Source organism: Apteryx mantelli, chromosome 2 (assembly GCF_036417845.1).
Source record: "Apteryx mantelli isolate bAptMan1 chromosome 2, bAptMan1.hap1, whole genome shotgun sequence".
Lineage (NCBI taxonomy): Eukaryota > Metazoa > Chordata > Aves > Apterygiformes > Apterygidae > Apteryx > Apteryx mantelli.
Genome location: NC_089979.1, coordinates 29,705,492 through 29,722,046, shown reverse-complemented (window position 1 = coordinate 29,722,046; position 16,555 = coordinate 29,705,492). Strand labels below are relative to the sequence as shown.

Genomic DNA, 16,555 nt, shown 5'->3' with positions numbered 1-16,555 from the left:
TAGTTCTCATCTCTCAATGAATGGCTGGTTACTCACAAAATTGCTGTCTCAAGCAGAAACTATTAAGGAACTATATTGCAGCTGGATAATTAAGTGTCTTTATCTCTTTGTAAATGGGCTGTAAGGCATTCTATTTCAGCTCACTAATGAGGACCACTTTATGGTATTCCTAAGTGATGTCTTTCAAATGCACAGTGAATCGAAGTATTATTGTTGTTACCAGTCACTAAGGCTAGATTTATTGGGAAACAAACTTGATAACTGTTGATAATTTATTAGGTAGTAAATAATTATGCCCCTGAGAGGGTGAAAGCTCGCTATATTAACATTGTTTTCCAAGACCTAGTCAGTTCCTGCAGTGCTAAAGCAGGGGAATTCTGTTATAAATGATTTATTTAGTAAGTAGTTGGATACCTCGAGTGTTCTTGTTATGCCATTGTTTGCTTTCCTTGCTTCAAAATCTTGGAGAACTAAATGAGAAATGCAATATTCTGTTAGCTGCTAAAACCTTTCTGTAAATGTTAATGTGAGGCATCTAATCAGCTACATTCTTCCTCTTTCTTCCCCACTTAAATATAGACCTGAAATTCCTATATGTAATGAACCTTAATATTCCTAAAGATTCTAACACTGGACTGGTCCCTAGGCTGGTAGAATCAACACAGCCCTATTAACTGCAGTTCACTGAGGCTTGGTAGTTATGCTGGTTTGTACTAAGAGATTCACGGATGCATTCAAGACCTCCCACATGCAGTGAGCAGGATGCATGCAGCCATGAAGGGCTATGGGTTGATGGCAAAAGGGCTATTTTTGTTTTCGTTATTGCTCCCTGGAAACAAAATCCTATCACTTTTCTGTCCAGTGATTGTAGGGTCATGGGATGAATCAGTTCAGTGAGCTCTTCCAATGGAAGACTAAGCCTGGTTTCAAAAAGAAGAAAAAACAAAGCAAAGTTACCCTCTGCCAGACCTCCTGTTAGATGATTCACTCTGTAGCTATGGAGTCTACAACCAACAGCAGTGGGAAGAGCAGCACAGCTTCTTCAGGAGACACCATGCAGTTACACTAGGTCTTGGGTAAAGACAGTATGCTCCCTTAGATATATATTAAATTAAAGCCAGCATTTTCCATTCTAATCATTCAACAGATGATTGTACCTGAGGAAGGACCATTCTTCCCAACCTCCCTCCCTCCCATCACCCTAGAGTTCTCTTTTCTCCCACCTTCTAAAATCTCCATGTCAATTCAAGGTAAGCTCCCAAGTAAATCTTGAATAAAACACACTGAAACTGTTGCTTAATGGTCAAAATTAAAATACTATGTTATCAATTATTATGAAGGAACAGAGAGGAAATCACAAAAAAAGTTGTACTACAGTATAATTCAAGATGTCCTCAAATATTGTGCAAAATTTTAAATCCCTCATCTTGAGAAAAAAACTGAAAAAGCAACAGAGAAAGTCATCAAACGTGTGGAATAGCATCCATACAAGGTTGCATCAGTAGTGCTTCAGCCTATGGAAAGGATAATTTGAAGGAGAATGTGGTAGAAGTCATAAGTGGCTTGTAGAGCTTGGATACAGAACTAGGAACTCTCTCTTGAAGTGAAAAATGAAGGGGCACCAGCTGAAACAAACTGGTTAAAAGCTAGCAACACAAGATTGTCCTTCACATAATATGTACATGGAATTTCTTGGTATGGGACACTGAATGATTAAAGCTCACATGTTTTCAAGAAGTAACTGGAGAAATTCATGGAAGAAAGTTCATTCAAAGCCTGTTAAATATATCTGGCACAGGAAGTGACTGTGCTGTAAGTTTCTGGAAATACTTGCCTGTTCTTATCCTCTTCCTCATTTGCCTGCTTTGGACATCTGTTCCTACTGAAGTCTCCTTCTGGGGCCAGGTGTTAGCCCAGCCTTTACAAAACCTTTCCCTCCTCCAGGGGAGGGAAAAGGCTAAAAGAATAAGAGAAAAAGGAGAAAAATAATTATGGGGGGTGGGGGCGAGGAAAGAAGAAAATGGAAGGGCAGTGAGAGTTAAAGGATTAAAAATGTACAGAAATGAAACTGGAATGAGGCACTAAGCAGATCACCCCAGCAAAATCCACAGGTCCCAGGGATACCCCAGAGCTGGGGGATGCTGCTCAGTGGTGCCCTGCCTGGAGACGAGGAGGAATGGACACAAGCCCTACAGCACTACTCAATGGGGTCCCCCATCAAGTTGCCTTCTCCTGGTAACGTGACTGACCAGTCTGGCCTGGAGGCTGAGGAGGAAGCTCCACCACTTGTAGAGTCTCTGATTTTGGAGACAGGTTATTGGACTAGTTGGAACTGTAGTGTAACTTGGTGCAGCTGCTCTCATGACTTCATCTGGCATGAATGGGAGTCTTAGCAGTAAAATTTTATAAACTATAATACATAAATTTATAGTCTGTAAACTTGATTTTACAGCTATAGCTTTACAGTAAAAGCCCCCCAAAATCAAGCAACAGACTGATCCCTTCTTCTCTTATTCATAAAAGTCTGCAAAGCCTAGTTCCCAAAACAGAAATATTTTATTTCAATATGTCAAGACAAAGGTGGTTTTTGTCCCCGTCCCCCCCCCCCCCCCCCCCAGTTTCCCTTTGGCAGATTCAGAGCAAGGCCACAAAGAAATATTACTTTGAAAAGCATTTTGGTGAATGGATACTTTGCTGGAAGAAAAATATATATCCAGACTCCAGTCCTGAACTTTCTAACATGTCCACAATAAGCAAACCTAAGCATGTAAACATGCACGTGCAATGCCTTATCTGAGAAGGCTGCCAGACTCAAAGACATCCAGAAGAACCTTTCATATTGTTGTTGAAAAGTGATGTTCGGACTTCATGGACATGGAAGTAAAAGAGCATATTAACACAGGACAAAACAAAGTTGACCTTGCAGAAGATTTTAAATCAGGCTGGGATAATTTGTCTTTCTCTGTAACGATTTAGAATTGGGTGCTATATGCATATAAGTTCACATTTAAAATCTTTACTTAGAGAGCTAGATACATAAAGAGAAACCTAAGCTGCTGATGTTTTATCAATAATAAAGAACTGTAATAATTTTAATTTCATAGAGCTGAAACAACTCTCAATATATAGTAAGTTTCCTAATTCCTTTTCACATTGTCTACATTAGACAAAAGTGGCTTTAATACTCTAAAATTACTTTTTGGAGAAGAAAACAATATAATATATGTTATATCAAGTTAAAAACCAGAAAATACACTTTTCAAGTCTTGTTTGACAGGAAGGGGCACAAACATGCTCTTACATTTTATCATTTTAGTTTGTGGGCAACAGTGTAATTATCTAGGGAATACATGTCAGCTGAAGTGGAACTCCAGCTTTGCACCTTTCCCTGTGGTGTGCGTGTACCATTTGCAGCACAATTATGTTGTTGCAGGATTGTTTGTTTCAGGGAATAATTGGACATCACAGACATCTCTTAGCTACAGGCTAATGTTTGTTCTCAGTGGAGGCTGCTATATGCAAGACAAGGCTGTTGAAATAACAGACTATACCTCTGTCTGTAAGTCAGCAAAAAAGGAGTGGCTATAACTCTTTGCATATTTTCCCTCCTCAAAACAAAAATAATCTTCACCATTTCTTTATCAGATCTGTTTCTAGTTCCTGCTGCTAAGTCTGGGAACATATGTACACATGTGGGCCACGTTCCAGGCCTCCACACTGGAGATACTGGACTGGATACTTTGGCTGACATTAGCAAAATGTTCGTGATTTGATTCTTCTTAGCGAGTCGGGCACTACTTGCCTTCGTGACTGGAAATGTGGTGGTGCATGGCAGCTGCACCCAGATGGCAGAGAAAGAGGTCAGAGATATGGGAGCACTTACAAAAATGTAGGCTTCCCCATGTGTCTGGAACCATGACAAGATTGGGGCAAAATCTGTTTGCAGTCTGGGTCCAAACAGAGTCTGCCGCTTGGTGGTCCTCAGATGACCCTGCCCTAGAATGCTACTGCTGCAGGCAAAGAGACCTCAATTTACACGCTTTCCCTCTCTGATTTCTCTGAAGCTCTTGACCTGGGGATAGAAATTTCCATCTCAGATGCTTTTGACAGAGCAGCTAAAATTTGGGTCAAATATATTTGCTGATAAGATATTGAGAGAGACCTTTTCTTCTAGGTTTCAAAAGCATGAAGATTCTTTTGTAAGTGTCTATTAGTATATAGTGACTATTGAGCACGATAAGAAAATTAGATGCATGTAAATAAAACAAACTATGAAAATATAATAATTGACTAAGGCACTACACAAATCTCTGAATTTCTATCTAAGTCATCCTCATGCAAGAAACTTACAGCTGCCATTCATTTATTGGCAGTATCACTAGAGGATATAAGACTAGTGATTAACTCAGTCTTCACTGGTTTCGCAAATATGACAGTTCAGATCTAAATTTAGTGTATATGAATGTGATTGTACTGATTCGCTCAATATAATGAACTGCAGTTTGCCTGTAAGCAATAACAAATATTAGGGTATAATTAAGGGAAGTAATTTCAAATTAATACAGCACCAATATCTAACAGAGACTTGAAGAACAGTGCGATACCCATTTAATTTTCTCAAAAAAAAAATCAGAAATCTCAGGAAAAAAAGAAATACATTAATTTAAAGTAACATTTTTTCCAAATAGAGATTGGATAATTTTCATACAACTAGGAAAAATCTAGATATTGTATATTTTAAATTTCCAGTTCATAGAAGGGAACTTTAGATTACTAAATATTTCAGGAGTCATTTATTCTTAAGAGTTAGTTCATGTTTCTGTAAAGCTGGGGAGAAAAATGTGTATTGTTCAAGGTAGCTGTTAGGAACTCATTTACCCTTAGCTTGTTTTCATGACTGTGAATAAGATAACAGAAGAATAATCTCCTCCACACACCACTAACGATGGCTAAGGGGTTTCACTGGCTATTGTTTTAAAAACGTCCCAGTGTGTCTGAGCTCTCTTACTTGCAAGCTCTGATAACTCTTTCTAAGACGACTGAAGAGTCTACAACCTCAGCTGCTGAGCCAGCTGCCTAATGAAGGTGAATGCCCTGGTAGCAGGGGCAGCGAACAGCTGCTCAGCCACTGCAGTTCACAGCGCCAGGTTAGCGGAAACCCTGCTGATTTGGGTTTCTGTTCCTGGGCCCTGCAGGGAACCACGCAGCTGAGGAGCAGAAAGAAAAAGATTCACCAGATAGGAAAACATAGGTAGTATAGCCCAAGGAGAAAGTTACCAGGCTAAAAATTAACCAAAAGACATTTAGAGATGCAATGAAAGACATGTATTTCTCTTGTTCAGTTCACGTGTTCAGGAAACCAGGACTTTACATATATGCAACACTGCTTCAAGGGAATCAGACTTCATCACCAATTTATTCATTCAGAAAAGGCAAACAAAAAAAAAAACCCTCCTGGGCTCCAAATTTTGGCTTATTATTCAGGTTTAAAAATGGTAACATTATTTTGCTTGACATAGACTTCATATTTTTCTTTAGGTATATAAAATTTTGGTATGAGGATTGTATTTAAAAATAGCTAAACTTACATTAGAAAACTGTGTAAAGTCAATTAAAATCTTTAAGCTGTACAAAGAAATTTAATGACCACATGTTTTGTTTTAGAACTCTTTTCTTTGAGTACTATTAATTTTTTTATTATTACTATTTACATATCTACCATATGTCAGCCAGTGCATCATTCAGGAACGTCACTTGATGTATAAAGAATTCAAGGCCTATGTAATGTTCTAGGAAAAACAATGAATCTGGAGCTGTAGTAGGTAGAAGTGGTTCGGAAACTCTGTGGAATATTAAGTTAAAAAAACAACAGCAAACCTCAGAAAAAACATATTTGACCAAAAAAAGAACATCACCAGTAACATTCCTGAGTATTAATTTTCTGATAACTTTGGGCTGTTCTTGCAAATTACAGTCTGATATATTAAGGAAAACTGAACTTTGGGCTGGTCATGCTAAATAAACTGTGCTGCAGTCTATAACAGTTCAGCAGGAGCTTTGCAAGGAACTGAGCTTTTCCTCCAGCGGGAGCACAGACTCCTGAGTAAGGGATGACTGACATCTAAGGAAAGCCATCTTCTCTTGGCTACAGTAGTTCACTGAATAAAATCCACTGCTGCAAAAGAAGGGTATTGGGTTGCTTGGACTAGGGGAAATCACAGGGCCAGTTCTGCTGCCTGTGATTTCAGGTATTTCAGCTGGTGGATATTGAAAGGGCAGAAGGAAATGGGCATAGATAAGGCATTTATCTTTCCTTGTCGTCTTCATCTGTGACATCAACATCAGTTCAGTTATGATTTTTCTCGTCTCTAAGCACAAGGGAAAGTTTTCTTTATAACCTACCTAAGTATGCTTCCTACAGATCCATCTCCTTAGAGAGTTCTTTTCAAATCTGACTCTAATTCATCTGAGATTAAAATCTTGCCTAAATTAGAATTTTATTTTTCTAAGCAAATGAATTGTGTTTTCTTTCTTTTCTTTTTACCTCTCTCATGCAATAGGAACATATATAAATGCCATTAAATATCAAACCGAATATTCCTTGGCATTCTGAACAGGTGCTATTGAGTGGATTGATATTGCTTCACTTGCAAAGTACTGTGTTACCAGCTATTGAGCTGCCTACTTACAATGTTGCAGTCTACTGTTATGATTTTAAGGGCTTGAACACATGATCCGTTTTTTCGCTGTTTATATTTTTAAAATAAACAATAGAAAAGAACAGCAAATGGAGAAATCAAGATCTTTAGGTTATGATAGTATGTTTTTTTAAAAGTTAGATAATAGTAATTCAAGGAGTTATTTGTGAAATTTTTGCCTAACTTTCAGTTAAAAATGAGCCAAATTCAGTTCTCAGTATCCTTGAGTAAATCTAATGTAGTTATTTCCAAGTATTTTGCAAAATGCATGTAATGTCTAAATAGAGGTAAGATGGTCTCGCTACATATATTATAGATATTAAAATAAAAATACTTTAAGACTCAAGGAAATGAAGACACTGCCTCTGCAAGACTAAATATATTTTTAGACAGAGAGACTGACGTCTGCAGTTGAAACAACAGTCTTAGAGAAGTCCAGGCCATGAAGAATGGATCTAATCTAAAGTTCCCTGAAATCAATGAGAGGCTTTCTTTTAATTCCTCTAGGCTTTGGCGTCAGCCCCAAGTAATTATTCAGGCTGGACTTTGGCCACTGATGCTAACACCATCTGCTTAGAAAATAATACCACGAAATCTTTAATTAACACAAATCACTAAGGCCTCAGTTCTGTGTTATCTGAAAAATGGCACCTTTGAGAGTTCATTGTTCCTGCGTGTCTTGCTGAGGACCCCATTCAGTCCCATTGCAAAGAGAAGTGTGTCACCTACTGCGTTGCCAGCACTACCTTTCTTTTCCAAATATCTCCAAGTTTCAAAGCAGTTGATTTTCCAACTGGAGTTCACATACAAGTATGTGAACCAGGGTTTATTTTTATTGATGTTATTGGACAAAAATAATAAGCTCACAGCACATAAATGTAAAAGGAAAAATAAGACTTTTTTTGTTAAAGTGCAATTTTAAAAGAACAAAATAAAAGACATAAAAGGGGAAAAAATTATGACAGTCTGTGTAAAATGTCTACCTAGGGAGCAGGATAGCCTTGCAGTTCAAGGCTGGATTTCTCACTGGTTCTATTTTTGGCTTTTCATGAAATTACTGAGGCAAAACGTTTAACATTTTTCTTTCTCAGTTTCTCCACCTGTGAATACTACCTGTGGTTTTAACACCACTTCATCTTGCAGGAATTTGCCATGCTAAAATACTGCTTTGAAGTACTCAGATGGGAGACAGTATATCAACCTGCAAAGCCTTACTATTATTGCATACCATCTTATGGCCTGGATAATCCCACATGCTGTGCAAGGCTGTAGCTGTTTTGCGCACCATCATCATTAAGTGCAAGATTTGCCGCATGGGCCATTTCATTGAGAGTGAATAAGGCGTACCTATAACCTACATTTTCAAGCCAAAAATGAAAAAGATGTGGCTGTCACCAGAAGATGAGTGTGTCTGGAGGACTTAAATGTTGTTTCCTTATTGTAGGGATTAATGAAGTGCTGGCCTAGGCCTTGTACAGCACTTAAGGACATGTTTAGCTTTAAGAATCTGAGTAGACTGATGGATTTCCATGGGAATACTGATGTGCTTAAAGTATGTGTTGTTGGAATGAAGTCATATCCTTTGGGATCGTGTGAGATCAGGCTACTTTTGTTTGTGAAAGCAAAGAAACTCTCTCAGTTTTTACTGCTTCAGGGAATCTCCTGACTGTTCAAGGCTGGGATCCTCAGATACCTTGCTCTCTTGATTTCTCAGCCCAGGCCCAATGTATGTGGCGTGTCTGTGATATACAGGTTCAAGATCTGTGCTGGTGTTCTAACATTAATTGTTTTCCTATTCTGTGCCTTAAAAAAAAATAAATCCAGGGGCTAAATCATACCTCTAAACAACTGATTTCAGTAGCATTAGGGTTTTTTTTTTTTTTTTCCCCCCGCAGGTAGTGTCTAGCAACTAGTATGTAGACAGGAAGATCATAAAATAATTCTCTGTCCCCCTCCCTCCCCCCAAAAAATTAAGGAAGCAGCTCTCTTGCCCCAAGCACCTGAGCTGTTCAAAAGGCATCATCTCCTGGAGAATGGGCACAAGCTCTCTCCTTGCAGGTTTCTGTGTTCCTGTCTCATGAATCTCTGGCACAGATCACAGCACTGAACAAGCTTCTCCACCCCAAGATGCCATCACAGGGGTAAGGATGCTTGGCTATCTACCAGACAACCTGTTAGACAGGCAGGACACCTGCAGTTGTCCAGGGCTCGGAAGTAATCTGTTCAATTTTTCAAAGGCTGCAACACAAGACAGGACGCTCTGTTTAGCCATTTGCATCATGACTTACTTCTGCTAGTGCCTCCTCTGCTATTTGACTGAAGGGTTCATATCAATTCTTTAACAGTTAAAATTTGCCAAATGCACTAATTGTGTAAGGACCAAAGTACAGTTATTACTATGTATGTTTTAAAGGAATAACTTGTGCAAAAGTGTACCTGCTTATATAGTATTGCCTAAGGTTGCTGTTGTAACTTGCATTATCATATTTTTCTGTTTTGCAGTTTTACTAAAGAATGCAAAAAAGGAGGAAGAAAAGCCATTCAGAGACTGTGCAGATGTATACCACTCTGGTTTTAACAAAAGTGGGGTCTACACTATTTACATTAACAACGTGTCAGATCCTAAAAAGGTAAAATGTATAGTTGTGTTTGTTCTTGTTTGTTGAAGTTGATGGTGCCTTGGCCTTAAGGGAGCACTTGAAATCTTTATGGAAGTTTTAATTCAGCAAACAGTTGTACTGGTATAAATAACCTGGGCTATATTCAATTTAAAAAATTACAATAGAGTGAAGCAAATGATAAACTATGTGTGGAGTATAATTCCAGCCATTCTTCTTTCTCATCGACAGGGAATCCTTCCTAGATTCCACCAGTCAACAGCTAACCTTCCCGCTTCCTCCCGCTCTGCAAGTTCAGTTGAATCAGACAATGGCCAGAAATAAGTTTGTGTTAAAGTTTAGAAAAGAATTAGTAAATGCTGTAATGGGAGGCTGATGGGGAGATGATCTGGTAACACAGAGAAAAAAGTAGCAGAATGAGTAGATTTTAAAGATACAGAAGATTTAGGAAAAGCCTGTGTTTCTTGTACAGAGTAGGAAGGAATTTCTTTGTCTGTGGAGAACACAACATGATAAATATTAGGAGAGCTTGAGATGATGAAACATATACTTATTTATGCAAGATGAAACATCCCTGGGATGTTTTTTTAATGAAAATGAAGCATTAATCTGTAAAGAGGAATGGTTTTGGAAGGCTTTTGGGGCTAAGGTGTCTGAGCCAGTTGTAGCTAGGGACATGAAAGAGTAACCTCAGCCTAATTTGTATTTGGAGGAGTGCTGGCTCTCCCCTGAAAGAGCACTGTTGGCAGTAATCCCTGACAAGGCTAAAGGCTTGCTGCCTGGGAGAGGAAACTGCAGTGGTACCCAGCAAGTGGGCCAAACAGCAGAGAGGGAACAATATCTTTCTGATGAATTTATTCTTACTGCAGTAAAATGGTGATCCTGCAAACAGAAAGAGGCAATAACAAATGCTACAAATTTTTAATCGCTGTAGCCGTTCTATGGCAAAATACTAATATATGTAAAATTTATTTCTAAAGTGAATTTGGTTTTATTATAGGCCTTTGGAAGCCTATAAATATCAAGACATTAAAGTTTACTAAGGATTTAGAGTTCATTAAACCTTCAATAGAATAGGGGTGGGAGAATGCTATGGGCAAAGGTCAGTACAACTCTGATGAAAGTGAATGGACAAATAATTGACATGATTATAGTAAAATAAAGACCCCTTAAGCTTTATTGAACAAGACAAGAGGACTAGAAGTAGTTCTGTAGAAGCTGTTCAATTCAGAACACAGGTGCACCTTTAAAGTCTGGATTGCATATGCAAATTGGCAGTGGGTTATCTCAACCTTATTAAAGTTCGCAAACCATCCCTACAAGCTTTGTTGCAGTGAAAAATGATGATTATCTGAAAGCACGATAGCACTGCTCCTCCTGGTGCATTTAGCTTAAATCCACTTCACTGGGAATATAAAGACAGTGGCACTATGGAAGCTATGCAGTGTTTCTGATATATCCTTGTTTGCAGACACTGTTATCAATGAATAAAGGCAGCACGACTCAGCTGATATCATTGCATTTTTTTTTCCAACAGGCTCTATTTTATTTTGCTTCCTGTTTTGGCAAGAAAATGAAAGAATGCGTGTGAGTGTGTTGGGGCTGTTTCTGCTAGCACCTGTGTCTGCCTTGCCCTAGTGATAATACAGTACGAGCTGATCCTGTGCACATTCATGCTAGTCAAGGGAGGATTCTGATTGCTTTAACAGATGTTTTTTTCAGACATTAAGGCTGCATTAACAGCCTGCAAGGTACTGCTGTGCAGAGATAGCTGAGCTAGTTTCAAAATCACATCAGTGCAGCACTGTGCTGGGACTAATTAGCCCACAGGTAGCACCACACTGACATAGTGAGACTGCGTCTGGGACCCATGCTGTAGCTTGATAAGTATTCCAGGGAGACATATGTGCTCGTTTAAAGCCAGCTTAGTTATCTGGAATACCACAATGCGATGCACCACACCAACAAGTCTTAAGTGGCCTAATAGATTGTCACCTTCTGTAATACTTGCAGCCACTGGCAACTTTCTCATTTATAGTAATTTTATACTTTAGGTCACAAAAATATTTTCATTTCATGTTATATTTCCTAAGGGATACTTCCTAGCATCCAGAGATTCAATAGAAAATATCCCTTGATCATCTGTATAAATGTTATGGTCAGTTCTCCTAGCTTTTTGGCATTTATACTTTCATATATTCATAGAGAATTATTCTCCATGCTTACAACTCTGTGCTGTTTATATGCCTCATCTGTATGTGCTTAATTATTTGCACATCTAAAATTGTCCTCCCATTTACTCTCCACTTACAAAATTAGATTGAAATCTTTCCTTCATGCCCCTATCTTCAGCAGTTCATTAGCTTAAAGTGTCTTCCAACACTCCACCAAAAATTAATGATTCATTTCTGTTTGAAAGGACCTTAAAAATATTCTGTATTTTTGAGATGGGAGAGAAAAAGATAGGCTGAAACTATTGAGTTAATTAGAACAGCTTATTTTGGTGTTGTGGAGTGTGCTTGTGTGTCCATGTGTCTTGCCTGATGGTGCTGATGAGTGATGGTGCCCAAGCCGTAGTGGGAGCAAAGGGGAGAAGAAGAGTCCTCTGCGTCACCCTGCAGAGGGGGGGTCGGCTGCAGGGGAAAGCACCCCGGCCACGGGGCAGAAGGGCTCCAGCAGAGGGGTCGTTGCCATTTCAGGAACCGAAGGAGACTGGAGGGGGATTGGTCTGAGTGCCTGCAGCACCTCCATATCTCCCCGTGGCAGTCACTGTGTGTGCATCTGCCAGACGTTTAACTCATTAAATGCATGCAGGCCCCATGTACTGTGGAGCTCGTGCTCCCGGCATGGTCGGCAACAAGCTTGGTGTTTGCATAGCAGAGATGCATCCCCCAATCTTAAATGGCTGGTCTTGAGCTCATTGCTCCAGGCCAACAATTAAATACGCTAATTCTTAGTGAGCAAGCACTTAAAATGCAATGAGTAGTAGCCCCCCTCTTTTTATTTATTTTAAAATTGTGCTAAACTCTAAATGGTTATTATAAAGCTTATAATAATTTAATCCATACAGTTAAAATATGTATAAATAGTCCCATACTGTTATTTAGTAGCTTGGGGTTTTTCTTCTGTGCATTCAAGAAAGGGCAAATGTGCAATGCTTTGGAGGTCCTTTAAATCTAAATCAGGTCTTTTTACTGATGATAGAATCTAGAGATGCATAAAAATTCAAAGTCACTTTTCTTCATCCTTTTAGCTTTTGGTAGAGTATTAAACATCAGAATATGTTAAAAGGTGTTGAATGGCTAGTGCCTTGACCTTGTCTGGGACAGAAGCCAGTCCAGGACATGTGTTGGCGAGAATCATGCACAGCTAACATCTATAATCAGCTTGGCAGTACTGTTAATACGGCAGGTGTTTGTGTCTACCACCACAGAAAGTGCCAGACCTCACAATGATGGTTAGTGAATTATGTGGTGCTGTAAATCTTTCTGTCACTGTGCGGTTTTCTCTTGTAATCTACTATATCATTCAGAAAACATCAAAGTATTTTTATAGGTATTTTATTATATTTTATTACAAAAAAGACAATTTTTGAATCTTTAATATTAATGCTCTTAATATAGTTCAGGATTTAATGCATTAAAAATTGGCAGTAGTTTACTGGAAGTTTGAGAAGACTTATAAGTGAATCCATCATTTAGAAATTCTCACTGTAAATCAGACTAAAGAAATTAAATCCTGTAGATAAATGTTTTGACTCACAGTGTCTTCCCTGAAGGAGTAATAGGGCCAAAATGTTTGTCTAGCAAATTGTGGGTTTTCTTGTGGTTACTCAAAATCAAGTTCACATGTTTGCACTATTCAGTATTCTGTTTCCTTCCTGTACCTATGCAGGGACTTTACTCAGCATGCCTGGAGCAAATCAAAACAAAAATACTTGCACAGGATTGCTATGACAATGTGCATAAGCAGGAAAGATTTGGAACTGTTTTGCCTGAGGGTAAAAAGTGGTTCTCTAGTCAACTGAGGGAGTAATCTTTATTTAACTGAATTGGTGACCTTCAATGTGGTGAAGCAACTTGAAACTTTAAATTATCGGCCATTGTTGAATGGATTGGCTCTGCACTTGTTGATGTGAATGTCAAAGGCTGGGCGTATTGGTGGCACCTCTTCAACCTTCTTATAAACTGGCATCTAACTTTAGAAGGGGGATGTGACTATTCAAGAGCACACTAAAATGAAATTTAGGGTAGTTGCAGTGCCAGTATGGGATGGATGAGTACATGAGAATGAAAATCATGAAAATTTGCTTCAGTGAGTAGCCCCAAGAAACTGAAAATGTCTTAAAATCCAGCATCATACAAAAATAAAAGCTCTAGTGAGTACTATCCCTTGCCTCATACCAAAAAAACTGAATGGATAAACAGTATTTCACAATCTTTCATAATTTATCTTTTGTAATTGAAGAGGATGATGTAAGAAAAGTGAAAAATAAATGAAAATGAAATATCCATTTTGATTGTTATATGGATTTTTTAAGATTGTTAATAGATTTCAATTGACACAATAGTCTTACATCAAGCTTCAGCAAAATTGTTAGGAGCATAAATTATCTTTAATATATAGAACTTCAGTATCTAATTTAGAATTTTATTAGTGGAATAGTGGTAGGATATGATCTTACAGGTTCAGTACTGGTCTTAACTTTCAGGTTTATCTGGGAAACCTCTGTTCTTAAACCTGCTCTTACCTAAGTTCTTTTTCAGCTGTAAGGCGGATTAGACCGAGATAGATTACCCATGTTTTCAGTACTTCCTGACACGCAGTAGACAACATTACAATACAGAGCAAAGTAATAACTGAGTAATTGCATCTGTGCTACATTTTGGATTCCATGAATTGCTATTTTCTGTAAGAATTCTTAAGAATTCTTTCTTAGAATGATACTCTGCTACAAGCTCTACAAAATATTACCGAAAGTAATATTAATTATTAATTAATAATACTGAAAGCTGAGGATTCTGAGGAGGATGACAGAGGGTTGTGCTTGGTTAATGTGCTGGAAGTATGGAAGACTGCTGGATGAATCACAGTGGACATCGGGAGAGCTTGGGTTATTGTCGTGAAGGGACTGAGGATACCATCAGGGGCATAGGGGTGAATCCGTATGAAGACGAAGTTCTTTAATTCCATTATTCACAAATACCTTTTTTTTTTTCTCTCTCTCTCTCTAAGGTGACAGAATTCTAATCCAAGTATCTTCTTTTTTTTATTGCTGCATAGGTCTTTTGCAATATGGAAATTGCAGGAGGAGGATGGACAGTTATACAACACCGAGAAGATGGAAGTCTGGATTTCCAAAAAGGTTGGAAAGAATATAAAATGGTAAGGTGAAAAATGTGGAATAGCATTATAGTTCATAGGGGTACTGTATTTCATATAGTACTTCCCATATTCTTCAGCAGATAGTTCTGCCTATAACAGTATGATGTAGTCCTACACTCTTTTATGAGCTACCTTTTCTCATTATTGATTCTATTTAAAATATCTGTACTCTTTATACTTAGTTGTGTATTTTTCTGCATAACTTAGAATTGCTTTCAAATCGGTTAATGAGATTACAACCAGGCCATGCCTAGGCATATGCAGTGAAGATTGTTGCTGTCTGTGCCTTGGAAGTTTTGACTTGCTGTGATGTTAAGGAGTAATAAGTATCTGATGATGCTCCTCATGCATGGATGTTTTCAACTGAGGGGAACTCCTTTAAAACTTGGAGCATCTCAGACAGGAATGAGAAGTTTTACTGGGGTTTATCCCAAGCCACACAATGCCTCTGCCAATCAATCCAATGTACTGGAAATGATGATACTTCAAATAGGATCAAAAGAAAATAAATAACTTACAAAATTACAGATGACATGATTTTAGCAGGCTATATTCCCTTTCCAAGTCAAAAAAAAAAAAAGATTACTCCAACATAAATAACTTCTGATTTTTTTCTTCCCTGCCTGTTTCCTTTCAAACATCCTGATGGAGCTTCTTTCCATAAGTCCCTGAGGACAAGCTTTGATTTCTGTGAATTCTGTAGTGACATTTCCAGTGTAGTTTCTAGAACTGTGTTATCAGTCTGGGATAGGAAAATCTTCTTCACAACAGTGTTTAAAAAGCACCGTATGAAAGAGAATTTAAAATGGTTTAAAAAAAGGAAAGTTCAGTTCAGTAAAAATTTCTATGGGGAAAAGTTCCATTACAGGCCTTGTCATTTCATAAAAAAAAAAGTGTAGTATCAGATCAATAAACTGAAATGTCATTTTGGATTTTATAGATGCTTTCCTTTCAACTTTTTTACATTACTTGATAATATAAATGATAGGGGTAAAACTAAACTTTTGGGTCCTTGTGATCAGACCCATGCTACTATGCATAACCAGATGATGTAATCTGTTTCATAAAATATGTAAAGTAAAATAAGATTAGGATGACAAATAGATATTTTTGAATGGATTTTCAAGGTTTGGAAACTTTTTTTTAGAATTTGTAAAAATAAAAAATCAGGTTCCTTTTGCAGTTTTAATTTAGCAGGAAATTTCAGAACTGTTTGATTTGATTTTGGTGAAATAAAGTGAAATAAATATAAAACATCGATTTATTTTGGGGGAACCAGAAATTTGAAGATTCTGTGAGTTCTATTTATGAGTAAATCTGAATTTGTACATGCAACTTGACTTGCTCTCTACATATGTATGCTGTTTTAATTTATGAATACTGTATGAATTATTGAGGTTTGCTCAGTTTAGTTCTACACTTTTTCTTAGATCGTTTAATAAGAACAGCCCTTCTTTTTAAAGTTTTCCCATGTGGGAAAACATATATACCCCTTCACATAGTCACAGATTTTCCTCTATTTTTTCTTTGAAACAGTGTGAACCTTTTCAGTGTTGGTTTATTGGGATTTTGTGGAGTTCCAGCAGTCCAAATTAATTTTGTTTCTCTTTAGGGAAGTCATAGTCTTCTAGGAGATCTGTTACTTCTACCAAATAAAAAGGATGTATTTTGTACTTTTGCTGATAGCTATACTGTTAGTCATGAAGGACAGGATATAGATAGGCTTGTCTCTGCTCATTTGAACTGTTTCACCAAGGTAGCTAGCTGAAGCCCCCAGCTGTGATTATGCCTATCATCAAACTCTGGATGATCTGGGCTGATGCAAGTTCTGCATGTTACTGGAATATGTGATCG

At 37.8% G+C, this 16,555-nt stretch overlaps 1 protein-coding gene across 2 annotated transcripts in view; it reads left to right on the top strand.

Annotated features, from left to right (window-relative positions):
- Nucleotides 1–16,555, top strand: part of ANGPT1 (angiopoietin 1) — a 258,402-nt gene that overhangs the window by 186,433 nt on the left and 55,414 nt on the right. For both annotated transcript variants that reach the window (XM_067290417.1, XM_067290416.1), the window contains 2 exons: nucleotides 9,201–9,328; nucleotides 14,600–14,701. In XM_067290417.1, the coding sequence (XP_067146518.1) occupies nucleotides 9,201–9,328; nucleotides 14,600–14,701 (230 nt within the window). The remainder of the gene's footprint in view (nucleotides 1–9,200; nucleotides 9,329–14,599; nucleotides 14,702–16,555) is intronic.